This window comes from Staurois parvus, unplaced genomic scaffold (assembly GCF_062004578.1).
Source record: "Staurois parvus isolate SC_StPar_1 unplaced genomic scaffold, SC_StPar_1.0 ptg000052l, whole genome shotgun sequence".
Taxonomy (NCBI): domain Eukaryota; kingdom Metazoa; phylum Chordata; class Amphibia; order Anura; family Ranidae; genus Staurois; species Staurois parvus.
Genome location: NW_028317848.1, coordinates 6,246,636 through 6,262,500, shown reverse-complemented (window position 1 = coordinate 6,262,500; position 15,865 = coordinate 6,246,636). Strand labels below are relative to the sequence as shown.

Here is a 15,865-nt window from a genome sequence, read left to right as displayed (position 1 = left end):
TGTCCTTCCAACCCCATGTCCAATCGCTGGCAAACTCATGCAGGCTCCACCTCCGCAACATCTCCAAAATACGTACGTTCCTAACTCCAGACACTACTAAACAACTCATTCACTCCCTTACTATCTCACAACTCGACTACTGTAACTCCCTCCTCACCGGCCTACCTCATCACAGACTATCCCCACTTCAGTCTATCCTGAACTCAGCGGCCAGACTCATCCAGCTTACCAACCGCTCCGCATCTGCCACCCCACTCTGTCATTCCCTCCATTGGCTTCCGAATGCCATACAAAGCCATTCATTGACATACAAAGCCATTCATAACATTGCCCCAAACTACCTCACCGACCTGATACCCAAATACCACCCTACCCGTAATCTTCGCTCCTCACAAGACCTCCTACTTTCTAGCTCTCTGGTCTCCTCCTCCCAATCCCAACTGCAGGACTTCTCCAGGACTTCCCCCATCCTCTGGAACTCACTACCCCAATCCATCAGACTGTCACCTACCCTCCTCACCTTTAGGCGCACCCTGAAAACCCATCTCTTCAGGGAAGCCTACCCCACCCTCACCTAACAGCCAATCTCCTCCACTCCTCCTACCACTCCATCCCCCACAGCCACTTCCTCCTGTACCACTATCCCCTCCCTCCTAGATTGTAAGCTCGAAAGAGCAGGGCCCTCGAACCTCTCGTATATTGTTTTGTTACTGTATTGTCTCATGTACTGTCCCCCACTATATTGTACAGCGCTGAGCAAACTTTTTGGCACTATATAAACACTGTATTATAATAATAATAATAATAATAATATTTCATTAAAGCTAAAAAGTATTACACTTGCATTGGGGCTAAGGCATGTATCGGCAGCACACTGTGGATCTTCGAAATGGCATCCAAAATTTGACTACAGCAATCACATCACAGCAAAGAATTGGGGCCACTCAGGACACCTTCATGACATGTCTGATGAAAGGGTGCTGTGCTGCCCAAAAACATCACACATTGACAGCTTGAAGTATGCTGCATGTAAAAAAAAACATGCATGCAAAAGATAGGTTAAGAACCTAACAGAAAAGAGTTAAAATTCACTCCACCAAGTAGGACAAAAATACCCGGTCTGGTGTCAGGTTTTGTCAAGCCCTGGAAAGGAAGAAGAAACAATTGAACTGGTTAGGTAGCCATGTGCTCAGAGCTGGGACCAGGGAAAAGCATGGAGCAGGGAGAGAAGTGGCAGAGAGGAAAGATCCAGGAGGAGGTGAGCTGTGTTGTGCTCCATGGGCTCTCTCTCCTGTCAGAGAGAGAGAAAGAGAGAGAAAGAGAGAGAGAAAAAGAGAGAAAATTATATATATATATATATATATACACACGCACATTCATTGAACTCTCTTGCTCTCTCACTGGGGGGGGGGGAGGGGGGTGCCCAATTTTTGTCCTAGGGCAACACAAAACGTAAATACACCACTGGCTGCAACTGCTCTCTGTAGCTGCTGCCCTGTGGTGCTGAACTGGCTAACAGCTACATCAGCAAGAGGAGGGAGCTGCTGAGAAGGAAGAGCCCAGGCAGCAATGCACTGTGGGAACCTTAATGCAGAGGAAATAGACTCTACTGTATTCAATAGTCAAGAGATTGCCAGGAGGAGGGACAGAAGCTGCATTTTCCCATGCTGAGCAGGACACAGCTTTGTCTTGCCATGAGGGAGCCTTGAGAGTGCACACTATCACTGCTGCATAATGGCGGCCTAAGCGGGATCTGGAGCATTGAGTCCACATGTGCCAACAAAGTCACCTGTGCGCAGATCAGAGAGTGGACTAATCGCTGTGTGTGACCGGATGGTGAGCTGCAATATCATCTGAACTGGTGAGCTGCTGCTTTGGGGATTTAATAACCGCTGCCAGAGTAATGGAGCCCTTTAGGAACTGACCATACAGCCATCTAGTAGCCCTTTTGCTGCCTTCAGACTTGACCGGAACTATCTCATGTGCGCCAACGGTACAACAGGGCCCCAACATACTGGCGATAGGACTAAAGACTGTCCATTTACAGCTGCTACGCAGAGCTGTAAATTGCTGCTTATGCTAAGAGGTACCTCCAAGGGGAGATTGCACTATATCCTAGCCATTCTCCTAGAGTGCACTCCAGACTAGTTATACTTGCAGATAATGCTTATTTGCACTCTTTACGACTTTGTGGATTCATAAATTAATCCCAGTCTAGTGGAACAGAACTCTATTCTAGCTTACCTTGGCATAGTGATTATATTGTCAAGCAAACTGTGTGTTCATTTATGCTCAAACCACCATTTATTCTATCCCGTACCAATGCACTAATTTACCACTAAATGATCTTGTGTCTATTTCCTGGTGCTAATTCACAGTCGAGTTAAAGGTATCAATACTCATGTTCTTGTAATTTCTAGTAGTAACTTTCATTCAACCAGGTGTGTCAGAGGGGCTGAGGGTGTTCTTGAAGTCGAGGCGCAGAACATAGAACTCAAATTACCAAGTGGCTCCTTTGGGGATAGTACTACAATTATATTGGCTACATTCTAATAACTGTAAAAAAAAAGATGTGAAGTACTTCAAAGGTACATCACTGACCCCAGGGGATGGTAAGCTCAATCAAGTAGAACTCAAACACTTTTTGTTTTTTTATTCTTCCAGTATTTCCTAATATTTGCATCACCATTTTGTGGTCATTGTACCAGACTGTTCCATCATTAATACTTGTGCTACCTTGTAGTTCTGTATGGGGTTTTACATTTTCTTCTAATCTACAGTGGTTTCCGCCCACAAGCAAACTAAGATGATACTGATTTCTGTCTTCACAGTCTCTATAGTATGTTAGTGCTTTCTTTTTCTTATTCTGTTACTTTCAGGACACGCCAGCACAGTAAGCCTTCATAGACTTCTATAAGGCCTGTCACCCACTCAGGAAAAACAAAATGTGGTCACATTATTTACAGACCATAGAGGAGAATTGTGGAAAATAATATGCAGCACTATCTGTAGTCAGACACTAAACTTGAAACGAGACATTTGAATAGGACAACAATGGCAGTTAGGGGAATCTTAAAAAAAAGGTAAAGAATAAGTTAACCAATTGCATTGGTAAAGATTGTAGTATATCTATTCTGTATTTTATTCTGTACTCTAATAGTAACTCCACTCTTGTTAGGAAAAAAACATTTCCCTCTGGGTGATCTATGTACAGTACATTGCTGGGATTCACAGATTCCTACCCTTTGATATTTTGAAGAAAATGTCTTGTTTGTCTGTGTCCATATACAAAGTGAATGTAGATTCTCTAATTATCAATCAGCTACTGCACCTGCAGAGTCCTAATGAGGAAAATGTCAGGGTCTGCATCACTTTAGACATGATTTTCCTTTGGGAGTGTCTATTTTTGTTGAGATTTGTTTAGTACACAAACTGTATGGAAAAAATGCCCACTTGCTCAGGGCGGTGATGGCTGGAAAGGAAGAGTCACATATATCACATGCCTGGTGAAGGGGTCCTGCGAGGAATCGAAACATCACCTTTTTTAACTATGATATGATTTCTGAATACAGCTTTGGACCTGTTATGGAGATCCTTGGTGTACTGGTGACATTTTTCTAACTTTGAATGTGTTTGGTGGTAGTTGCTGCAGCACCCACTTACATTTACAGCGATTTTCAGGGATGTGTGCATTGGGAATAGTGTGCTTATTTAAGCCTGTATGAGAATGAAATGCATTAGTAAGGGTGGTCCAATGAGAGACTGCAGTGTACCATGTCCAGAGTTGATACAGTTGGATAAGGTCTGAGGTCAACTGTGTGCAGGTCTTTTCTTTCCTACACAGATATTAGTAGTTTACATACTGATGTTACTGTTACTATTTGTCTGGAAGCCCTTTAACCAGTTCCTGCCCAGCCTATTATGATGGCCGGGCAGGACTTTTGTCGTTCCGGGTGGACATCATATGACATCGTCCCAGAACACGCCTGGTGCGATCATGGGGCTGCGCTGTGGCGTGACCTGTCACCTACTGGCCCACTTCCAGTACCATGTGATCGCTGTGACAAATCACAGCAGATCCCGTGACAATTGTAAACAATGTATGGCTTCCTTTCCTGCCATTCATTGCTTACAGTTGTGTAGCTAGCTGTGACTGGTCACAGAGATCACATTATTATTATTATTATACAGGATTGATATAGCGCCAACAGTTTATGCAGCGCTTTACAATATAAAGGGGGACAGTACAATTACAATACAGTTCAATACAAAAGGAACAGGAGGGCCTTGCTCATGGTGCTTACAATCTAAAGGGAGGGGGAGGTGGTACTTGAAAGTAGGTATGTGGTCTTTTTCCTTTGTTCCTTGGGGGCCCCCTCAAGATACCATCGGTCACACCTGGACACAGCTACGAGATCTCAGAAAGTGAATGCACTCAAGTCACCTCAGTTGCGATTGCAAACACTTCAGTTTTATTGGCATAACATCAGGGTTAATATATTGTAGTCTTTGGGCAAACACACCCTCAGACCATCCAATCAAATACATGTACATTTTTTTACCTTAACTCAACAATTATTTGTATGAGGTTTGCATTTTCACTCTTCTGCTTTATCTGTCACGCCATATCTGGTCTAACGCCCTGACCATGGTTGTAATCTGACCCAACGCCCAAGACCATGGCTGTAATCTGACCCAACGCCCAAGTTGTGGTTACAACTTTTCAGAAATGAGAATAAACCTTATCTGCTTTTTTGTAAAGTTTGCAAAAACACTCATTTCTACATGAAGCTGGCATAGACAGTTTTGTTTAGTGTGTACAAATTTCATATATATGTTAAACTAGCATCTTGTATTAGTGTATACAAAATGGATTCAGTTATATTCCATTTAATCCTTTCAGTACTAAAGGTAATAACTGCAGGGGATGATCTGATGGAGGTGACTCAAATACAGTTCTTAGGTGGAGATTGTTTAGGCTTCCCTGAATAAAAGCATTTCCAAGAATTTCCTAAAGGCGGTCAGGATAGGAGTTGACCGTACATACTGTGGCAGGGAGTTCCAGAGGATGGGAGAGGCTCTAAAGAAGTCCTGGAGACGAGCGTGGGAGGAGGTAACAAGGGAGACAGAGAGCAGTAGGTCTTGGGAGGAGTGGAGAGGATGATTTGGACGATATCAGATGAGGTTGGTGATGTAGCTGGAGGCAATGTTGTGGATGACCTAGTATGTTGTGGTTAGTATTTTGAATTTTTATATGATGTGGTAGGGAATGCCAGTGAAGAGATTGGCAGAGAAGGACAGTAGTCACGGATAGGCTAGTAAGAAGTGTTAGTCTAGCAGCAGCATTCATAATACACTGAAGGGGGATAGCCTGCGTAAAGGTAGGCCAGTGAGGAGAGAGTTGCAGCAGTCAAGGTTGGAAATAACCAAGGAATGAATAAGTTGGTTTGTGGTTAGTCAGGAAAGGGTGAATTCTGGAAATGTTGCAGAGGTTACTGTGGCAAGATTTAGCCAGTGACTGGATGTGGGGGCTGAAGGAGAGGTCAGAGTCTAGGATTACACCCAGCACCCTGGCATGTGTGGAGGGGCCAATGGTTGTGCCGTTGATCTCAATGGTAACGTCATAGGGAGGGAATTCATACTGATATCTTGCTCAGTATATTTGTGATATGTAAGGAGACTGAGGGGGTGAGTTGAGGGGTCCAGAGATAGATCTGTGTGTCATCAGCATAGAGGTGGTATTGCAAGCTATGGGAGGTTATCAACTGGCCCAGGAAAGAGGTATAGAGAGAGAAGAGGAGGGGCCTGAGGATGGAGCATTAGGGTAGCCCAACAGGAAGAGGAGGGAAGGAGATGGTGTTATATGTGGCACAGAAAGTGTGGTAAAATAGGAAGGAGGAGAACTAGGAATGAGTCACGGAGGCCAAGGGAGTGGAGTCTGTTGTGAAGGAGTGGGTGGTCAAGTGAGTCAAAGGCAGCAGAAATGTCTAAGAGCATGAGTATAGAGTACTGGCCATAGCTTTTAGCAGGTAGTAGGTTATTGGTGAGTTTTAGTAGGGCAGTTTCAGTGGAATGTTGTGGGCAGAAGATGGACTGTAGGGGATCGAGAAGGTTGTTGTCAGTGAGGTAGCAACTCATATGGTTGTGGACAAGGCGTTCAAGAAGCTAGGAGGCAAACAGAAGAACCAAAGAAATGTAGCAGAATACATTTTGTTTCCAAAATTTTCAGTCTTTTTTCATTTATTTAATAGAAAAAAAAACAGTGGTGATTAAGTACCACCAATATAAATCTCTTTTTGTGTGAAAAAAAAATGAGAAAAATTTCATACGGGTACAGTGTTGCATGATCACGCAATTGTCATTCAAATTGTAACAGCGCTGAAAGCTGATAATTGGCCTGGGAAGGAAGGGGGTAAAAGTGCCCGGTATTGAAACAGTTAACGATAAGGAAAGATTTGTGAACAGTAACACATTCAAATAAAATAAAAATATTAATGGGCATTATTTTGCATCTAAGGTTACTCAGGCCACACTGTGCAGTATTTCCTGAAACCGTACCTGCTTGTAATGTAGTATTAAACCAGGAGTGAGGGCCACTTAAGTGATTTGGTAACAAGTCATAGGCCACAATGAAATTAAATTGTTCAATTTATTTTTATGTTGATTAGTATAATGAAGATTTTAAACAATCAGGATCATCATTTTCCATGGGACTAATCCCTGTTGGATGTCTACCCACTGTGTTGTTTTTTGTTAAACTGTCCACAATCAAAACTGTGATTTTTCTGATTACAGACAAGGGAAGTGCATGCCATGGTAGTGCAATAAACATCTTTATTAAGTTAAAATGACACATAATGCACTCTCATGCTCTTGGAATGACACCAGGCTCGTCACACAACTGTGAGAATCCACCTTTAGAACCCGTGTATGGATGCCACTAGATGTAAAGCACTCGGCTAAAGGCTCCTTTTACAGTGTCTGTGTGTTAGGAAGGAAAGAGAAGAGCAAGGAGTAGGTTACAATAGTGGCTTTTGTATGACAGCCGCTGGGATTATGGAGGACCAATAATCATTCAGTAGAGTGGCGTCCACCTAAAGGAGGCTGTGTGGGCTGCCATAGTTACAACTCGTTTCAGGGGCCTGGCCTGCTTTTTCAAGCATCCTTTACTTCTTAACACACAGACATGGGGAGAGGAGCCTTTAGATTACATCTAGTGGCATCCATACAGGGGTTCTGAAGGTGGATTCTCACAGTTGTGTGGTGAGCTTGGTGTCATTCCCAGAGCATGTGAGTGCATTATGTGTCATTTTATCTTTGCTTAATAGAAAAGTTTATTGCACTAAGGCAATCATATTAGGTTTGAGGTTGCAGGTCACATCAGATGGCACTGCAGGCCACATTTGGCCCATAGGCCGAACATGCCTGCGTTAAAGTCTATCTATGGGAAAATAAAAATGCTAATTTAGGCCTAGGGTACCAGAAAAAGCAGTTCCCACAGTGGGCACTCTCTTCACTTATTCACATCTTTTCATAAGTGGACTGTCTCTTGGCATCCTCACGTTCAATGCAAGGATATTGGCCCTGCACTGTACTTGATGATGGCAGGGGACATGCAACCACCACTGCGTAGGGGAGAAGAGGCTGCGGGCACGGGTCTAGCAGCATGGAGAGAGCCTGCAGGAGTGGGGATTGAATAGGTAAAAGCTCACTGCAAAGGCAGGATTTTTGTTATCACCGGAGTTGTTATGTACAGACTGTAATGTGTATGGCCAGTTTTACAGCAAAGAAAAATAATGGGGATACTGAATATTGATGACCAGACTGCATAGCAATTGCCGGAGACAGATTTAATTTTCAGGTACAGGCCCAAAGCTTTATTAAACATTATTTTTATTACATTCAGATCATACAAAAACAAAATGATAGAGATATATATCTTTTCACTTTACACATTTATAACTGTGTTTTGTGTTCTGCTTTGAGTTCTCCATTGGTCTCTGCTAAATTCTAGCCTCCCACAAATATCTGTTTTCAAAACTACACATATACTACCATAAAAAAGATGGTAGAGATGCCCTTAGTAATCAAATTCCATTTGTCATGTACAGTATGTGGAACAGGCTGGAATAAAAATTCTGACTGCTATTAGCATAAACACATTACACTTCATTTTCTTAATTTATAAGCGCCACTCTATCTCATAAAGGGACACTATAGAAGGTACACACTAGTCCCATGTGCAAACTGTAATATATAAACCCTTCCAAATACATTGGCCTGAACACCAGACAAACCTATATAAGCAAACTGTTCTATAATTCTGTCCAGCCAGTGTTCTGGACACCCTGCCAGACAGCACTGCCAGGTCCTGGAATTCTTTTCACCGCAGGTAAGCAATACAGGACGGTCCTGGACCTGCCCAACCTGTGACTGGATAGTAAAGGAGCAGTGGCATACCGGTGAGGTCATCTCAGTGCTCTTGTATTCTGTAAGCATGCTCCCTGTGTTAGACTCTAAGCCCTGTTGGCAGCAAACAGCCCTGACTTTTTCAGAGTTCTGGCCCTCCATCTACCAATATGAATGCTTCTGTACAGGGGAATACAGGAGGCTGATCTTAAAGACAGAATTCAGGTTCTTCTGCTAGCTGATGTAAAGAATTATTTTTTTTATTGAATATTTACTTGGAATAAGGCTAGGTACACACCTATGCAGGTTGCGTTTGACCTGTTTCTGCATTGCATTTTGCAGATGCATCAAAAACGCAGCATTAACACACTACATGCTTTTCTGCAGCATTTCCATTGAAGTCTATAGGACCAGAAATGAAACTTTTTGCATTAAAAAAGTCCATGACCCTTTCCAAAAAACGAACTAGGTGAAAACATGGAGATATGAACCTGTCCCATAGGAAATCATGTTAAAGGGATTGTAGTGTGTGTCTGAAAAATGCAAACGCTGCAGAAAACGCTTAGGTGCGAACCTAGGGTAAAAGGGATTTGTATGTATCTGTGTGGAGATCAGCCTTAATTAGCTGTAACCGGCAGTATGAGGATAATAAAACAATACATATTATATATAATACTATATAAAAATGTATACAACATGGTTACTCTTTGGTTCTGCTCACAACATGATTAATCATTACAATTTCCTATGAGAAATATTTCCTTATTCTTTAACTCTTTACCATGATGTGCAGTGTAAGTTCACCTTTGGGAACATGTTACATGTTCAACCCATTTTTAGGGTGTAACATGTAACATGTTCCCATAGCCGCAGCCGCCTCCCCTCCCTCTGACAGATAGTACAGGGAGAAGTCTCCCCATACTATCTGTCAAATGTGAAAACAGTATGATCATGCGGGGCTCTGCCCACACGGATGCTTCATTCATTCATGGACTTCCGTGAATAAACTGCAAGTCCTGACATCCTTAGTGGCTGTGGCCTGTGAGCTTGTAGTTTTCAATGAACTACTCGGTGCTCCACAGTTCCATAGTTCATTGAAGCTTCCTGTCAGAATATCTGCTTGCTCATACATCCCGTACGCCAAGCAGATATTCTGACAGGTCTGCAGGAGACATGCTTGGCATCACTGATCTAATGATTGCTGGTGCAATGCTTTCCAGGCTCCTGTAGACAAAAAAAAAAATGCACTTTTTTTACCTGCAAAAAATGTGCATTTATTATTTTTGTCTAAAAGGTGAACTTATTCTTTAAAAGACAACGGCAGCCAAAGTGGGTCTTTCCTCCAATCTGGAACCATGGTGAAGCAATCTTCCCAACTTTTACCTTGGATGTCACTGGAAAGATCGGCTTTTTAAACGAAGCTAAGACTGTCACTGGCTTAGGAGAATATGCTGTATACTCCATTAAGAGTTTCAGGACACAAAAATTAGGTGTCATCAGTCTATTACAATATACACTTGGCTTTCAGATTTCTCTAGGTGGAGTTGTGGAGTAGTTCTTAAAGTTTCTGATATGGTACATCCAGCCTTCACACAGACCATTTATTCAGAATGCTTGGCGCAAACCCATCGAAGCTGGAGCTCCTTGGAGAGGTCTGTCAGTTCATGGACTGACCTCCAGCTGCACTGACAAGCATAGGCTCGACTTCCTTTCTTCCTTATCATCTTTGATTGTAGTTTGCTGTGTTCAGGCATACTGTTCCTGTAACAGGACAACAGTTATATAACATGAAACTTACCACATCTCATCATAAAAAAGGAAACGTGTACAATGGTGCATGAAACATGACTGTGTGTATATACTGTATAGATGTTATATATGTGTGTATATATACTGTATAGATATTGCATACAGTATGTGGGTGAGTGTGTATATTATTATTATTATACAGTATTTATATAGCGCCAAAGGGTATGCTCAGCGCTGTACAGTAGCGAGGGGGACATAACATGAGACAAGACAGTAACAATACACTATACGAGGGGTTTGAGGGCCCTGCTCTTTCGAGCTTACAATCTAGGAGATATATTGATGTTATATATGTGTGTATATACTGTATAGATGTTATATATGTGTGTATATATACTGTATAGATATATACAGTATGTGGGTGAGTGTGTATATACTGTATAGATGTTATATATGTGTGTATATACTGTATAGATGTTATATATGTGTGTATACTGTGTAGATGTTATATATGTGTGTGTATATATACTGTATAGATATATACAATATGTGGCTGGGTGTGTATATACTGTATAGATGTTATATATGTGTGTATATATACTGTATAGATATATACAGTATGTGGGTGTGTATATACTGTATAGATGTTATATATGTGGGTATATAAACTGTATAGATATTACATACAGTATGTGGGTGTGTGTTTGTATACAGTAATACCTCGGTTTACAAATGCCTTGGTTAACGTAATTTTCGGTTTACGAATGAAAATCTATAGAAAATAATGACAAATTTTTTTCGCAATACAAAGTCTATGTCAGTACTGATTTTTAAATGCAATTGCCAGCTTTTTTTTTTTTTTCTCTTCACTATAGCTCACAGGATTAGCTGTCACTTTCCCCGAGTTAACGGAAACTTTGTTTCTTTTAAGAAACTAAAAGGAAATATTATTTCTCTTAACTCCAGGAAATAAACTAAAAGAAAACTTTTTCTCTTTTAGCTGGGGAGAAGTGACAGCTGAATTTTTGAGCTATAGTGAAGAAAAAAAAAAGCGGTAATTACATTTAAAAACCGTCACAATAATAAATAAAAAAACGACGTGGGGTCCCCCCTCCCATCCATACCAAGCCCTTTAAGTATGGATGGTGGTTGTGGGGTTCTGCGGGCACAAAAAACCTGGTGAGGCGTGTCAAGGTGTTGTCAGGCATATTGTAACTGGGCTTTTTTGTGGCATTGGTGCAGTAAAGGCTTCTTTCTGGCAACTTGACCATGCAGGTAATTTTTCTTCAAATATCATCGTATTATGCTCCTTAACCGCTTCCTGATTGCACTATAGCAGAAATACTGGTACAGGGTGGCACGGGTGTGCAAAATTGCATATACAGTGGGGATCGAAAGTTTGGGCACCCCAGCTAAAAATTTGTATTAATGTGCATAAAGAAGCCAAGGAAATATGGAAAAATCTCCAAAAGGCATCAAATTACAGATTAGACATTCTTATAATATGTCAACAAAAGTTAGATTTTATTTCCATCATTTACACTTTCAAAATAACAGAAAACAAAAAAATGGCGTCTGCAAAAGTTTGGGCACCCTGCAGAATTTATAGCATGCACTGCCTCCTTTGCAAAGCTGAGACCTGCCGGTGTCATGGATTGTTCTCAATCATCGTCTGGGAAGACCAGGTTATGTCAATCTCAAAGGTTTTAAATGCCCAGACTCATCTGACCTTGCCCCAACAATCAGCACCATGGGTTCTTATAAGCAGTTGTCTAGAAAACTGAAACTGAAAATAGTTGACGCTCACAAAGCTGGAGAAGGCTAGAAGAAGATAGCAAAGCGTTTTCAGATGTCAATATCCTCTGTTCAGAATGTAATTAAGAAATGGCAGTCATCAGGAACAGTGGAAGTTAAAGCAAGATCTGGAAGACCAAGAAAAATATCAGACAGAACAGCTCGCAGGATTGTGAGAAAAAACAATTCAAAACCCAAGTTTGACTGCACGATCCCTCCAGAAAGATCTGGCAGACACTGGAGTTGTGGTACACTATTCCACTATAAAGAGATACTTGTACAAATATGGTCTTCATGGAAGAGTCATCAAAAGAAAACCTCTTCTACATCCTCACCACAAAAATCATCGTTTGAACTTTGCAAATGAACATATAGACAAGCCTGATGCATTTTGGAAACAAGTTCTGTGGACCGATGAGGTTAAAATTGAACTTTTTGGCCGGAATGAGCAAAGGTACGTTTGGAGAAGAAGGGGCACAGAATTTAATGAAAAGAACCTCTGTCCAACTGTTAAGCATGGGGTTGGATCAATCATGCTTTGGGGTTGTGTTGCAGCCAGTGGCACAGGGAACATCTCACGAGTAGAAGGAAAAATGGATTCAATAAAATTTCAGCAAATTTTGGATGGTAACTTGATGCCATCTGTGAAAAAGCTGAAGTTAAAGAGAGGGTGGCTTCTACAAATGGATAATGATCCTAAACACACCTCAAAATCCACGGGGGATTACATCAAGAGGCGTAAACTGAAGGTTTTGCCATGGCCTTCACAATCTCCTGACCTCAACATCATTGAAAATCTATGGATAGACCTTAAAAGAACAGTGCGTGACAGACAGCCCAGAAATCTCAAAGAACTGGAAGACTTTTGTAAGGAAGAATGGGCAAAGATACCTCAAACAAGAATTGAAAGACTCTTGGCTGGCTACAAAAAGCGTTTACAAGCTGTGATACTTGCCAAAGGGGCCAGTACAAGATAATAACTCTGCAGGGTGCCCAAACTTTTCAAGACGCCATTTTTTTGTTTTCTGTTATTTTGAAAGTGTAAATGATGGAAATAAAATCTAACTTTTGTTGACATATTATAAGAATGTCTACTCTGTAATTTGGAGATTTTTCCATCTTTCCTTGGCTTCTTTATGCACATTAATACAAATTTTTAGCTGGGGTGCCCAAACTTTCGATCCCCACTGTATATACACGTGATTTTGCATTTCTGGGTGTGGGGGCACGTGCGACACGCCCTACCTGCGTCGCCATTCGTGGCCATGGCTATCAATCACTGGGTCCCAGTCGGTGATTACCCACCGGCGCCCTGTGATTACCGACGATCACCGATGGGGAGGAGAGCCGCTTTGTTTACTAACAGTCCTCCTCCTTGTCGGCTCGAGCACACTGCTCTGGATGGCTGTGCACAGCCATCTAGAGCAGTGTGCTTATAGGGAAGCACCAACAAACCGCCCCCTAGTAAAACACTCCTAGCACAGTTTATCCTTTGATCGCCCCTCATGTTAACCCCTTCCTACCCAGTGCCATTATTATAGTGTCAGTGCTTTTTTTTAGCACTGATCACTGTATTGGTGTTAGTGACACCAAGTCAGTTCCCCCAGTGTCAGAATGGCCACCGCAGTCCAGCTATAAGTCGCTGATAGCCGCCATAATCAGTAAAAAAACAAAAAAAATTCCAGCATCTATACCTCCATTTGCAAATGCTATAACGTTCACGTAAACCAATTCATTTACACGTATTGGGATTTTTTTCTAGCAAAGACATGTCGCAGAATACATTTTGGCCTAAATTTATGATGAAATTTGATTTTTTCATTTTTTTACTAGACATGTTTAACCGCTTCCGTGACGCCCTATAGTAGAAATACTCTTGCTCTCAAAATTTACATAAGTAGGTGAGTGCAGTGCTGTCGGATGAGATTTTTCATCCACAGTTAAAAAAAGAGCATATATGCCAAAGCATGGGGGGCCTGGGGTGACCAGTGGGTGGATGGCCCCTATGCTGCAGCATATATATTTTATAATATTTTTTGGCACAGTTCATGTGTGTCCACCATTAGAAGTGGGTGGATGCAGGGCAGTATATTCTAATGGTGGGCATACCACACACTTTTTCTGGCAGAGATTTCTTCTCTTCTTTCCATTCAGTCCACAGGCAGTCCCGTGCCATCAGGGGAACCTGAGAATGCAGCCGGTGTTTCTGCCAGCTGACCATAGAGTTGATTGGGAGACCGGCATGGTCCCAATCATCTCTATAGTCTAAGAAATCGGAAGCTACGAGCATTTCATCACTTCAGTTTCGCAGGGTATAAACAGCGTAATTTGTAAATTGGGAAAGCATCTGATCACACCGATCTTGGTGAGATTAGATAATGTAAGGGCAGAGGAGATAGCCTGCGTGGGTTTCCTCCGGGTACTCCGGTTTCCTCCCACACTCCAAAGACATGCTGGTAGGTTAATTGGATCCTGTCTAAATTGGCCCTAAAATGTGTATGTATGAATGTAAGTTAGGGACCTTAGATTGTACACCCCTTGAGGGTTAGGGACTGATGTGAATGTACAATATATATGTAAAGCACTGCGTAAATTGACGGCGCTATATAAGTAACTGAAATAAATAAATAAATATCTAGAATATGATAGACCCCAGATTTCTCATAAAATAATATAGGACAATGCCCATTGAAGTTATAAGGGATATTTGCATTCCCTGTGATAGCATTAAAAGTGATCAAAAAAGAAAAAAAAATAATTTAAAAATCTAAATAACTTAAAAAAAAAAAGAAAAGCACCCTTGCCCCCCCCCCTCCACGTGCACGCACCTGCGTGCACACACCTGCGTGAGCAAACGTTGACCCTGCGCCAGTATTAAACAGCGGTTGCACCATGCATGTGAGGTATAGTCGCAAATGTCAGATCAAGGGCAGTAATTCTAGTACTGGATAGACCTCCTCTGTAAATCTAAAATGGTAGTTTGTAAAGACATTTTAAGCGTTGCCTATGGATATTAAAATGTATGCTGTTTTTTCGCCATTGCATGGGGCATCCACAGTTTTAAAGCATATCATGTTTGGTATCTATGTACTCGGCATACCATCTTCTTTTATATTTTACCAAACAATTGGCCAATATATTGTGTTTTTGTGCATTATAAGTAAAATAAGTGTATTTATTTTAAAAAAATTGTGTTGGAAAAAAATCGATGCGCGAGTACTATGTGACATATAAAATTACAGCACCCACCATTTTATTCACTAGGGTGTCTGCTTTAAAAAAATATATAATTTTTGGGGGTTCAAAGTAATTTCCTAGCAAACAATACAGATTTTTTTCATGGGAACAAAAAGTGTCAGAAAAGGCTTGATCTTCAGGTGGTTAGAAGAGTGAGTGATGTGTGGCATAAACTTCTAATGCTGGCCAAAATGCCCCCACCCCCCAAAACAACCCATTTTTGGAAAGTAGACACCCCAAACTATTTGCTGACAGGCATCTTGAGTCAATAGAATAATTTATTTTTTTACCACAAGTTTTTGGAAAATGACAAAAAATTTTTTTTTTTTGCACAAAATTGTCACTTAAATGATTTATTGCTCACACATGCCATGGGTATATGTGGAATTACTCCCCAAAATACATTCTCCTACTTCTCCCAAGTATAGGGGTACCATATGTGAGAGACTTTTTGGCATTCTAGCCAAGTACAGGACCCCAAAATCCAATGAGCACCTTCAGACTTTTAAAGGACTTTATTTCCTCATTACTCTTCCTGACTACCTATCACAGTTTTGGAGGCCGTGAAATGGCAGGATAGCACCAACCACCCCCCCCCTTCCCAAATGACCCCTTTTTGGAAAGTAGACACCCCAAGGAGTTTAAAAAGAGGCATGGTGAGTATTTTTCAGATCTC

General features: G+C 41.4%; 1 protein-coding gene and 1 long non-coding RNA gene across 2 annotated transcripts in view; one reads left to right on the top strand and one right to left on the bottom strand.

The window, feature by feature from the left end:
* LOC149470137 (uncharacterized) overlaps nucleotides 1-15,865 on the top strand; it is a 39,009-nt gene that overhangs the window by 7,113 nt on the left and 16,031 nt on the right. The gene's annotated exons all lie outside the window — the stretch shown is intronic.
* CFAP418 (cilia and flagella associated protein 418) overlaps nucleotides 7,850-15,865 on the bottom strand; it is a 38,591-nt gene continuing 30,575 nt past the window's right edge. Inside the window, exon 6 of the mRNA XM_089666678.1 lies at nucleotides 7,850-10,170. Within this exon, the coding sequence (XP_089522804.1) occupies nucleotides 10,011-10,170 (160 nt within the window). The 3' untranslated portion in view covers nucleotides 7,850-10,010. The remainder of the gene's footprint in view (nucleotides 10,171-15,865) is intronic.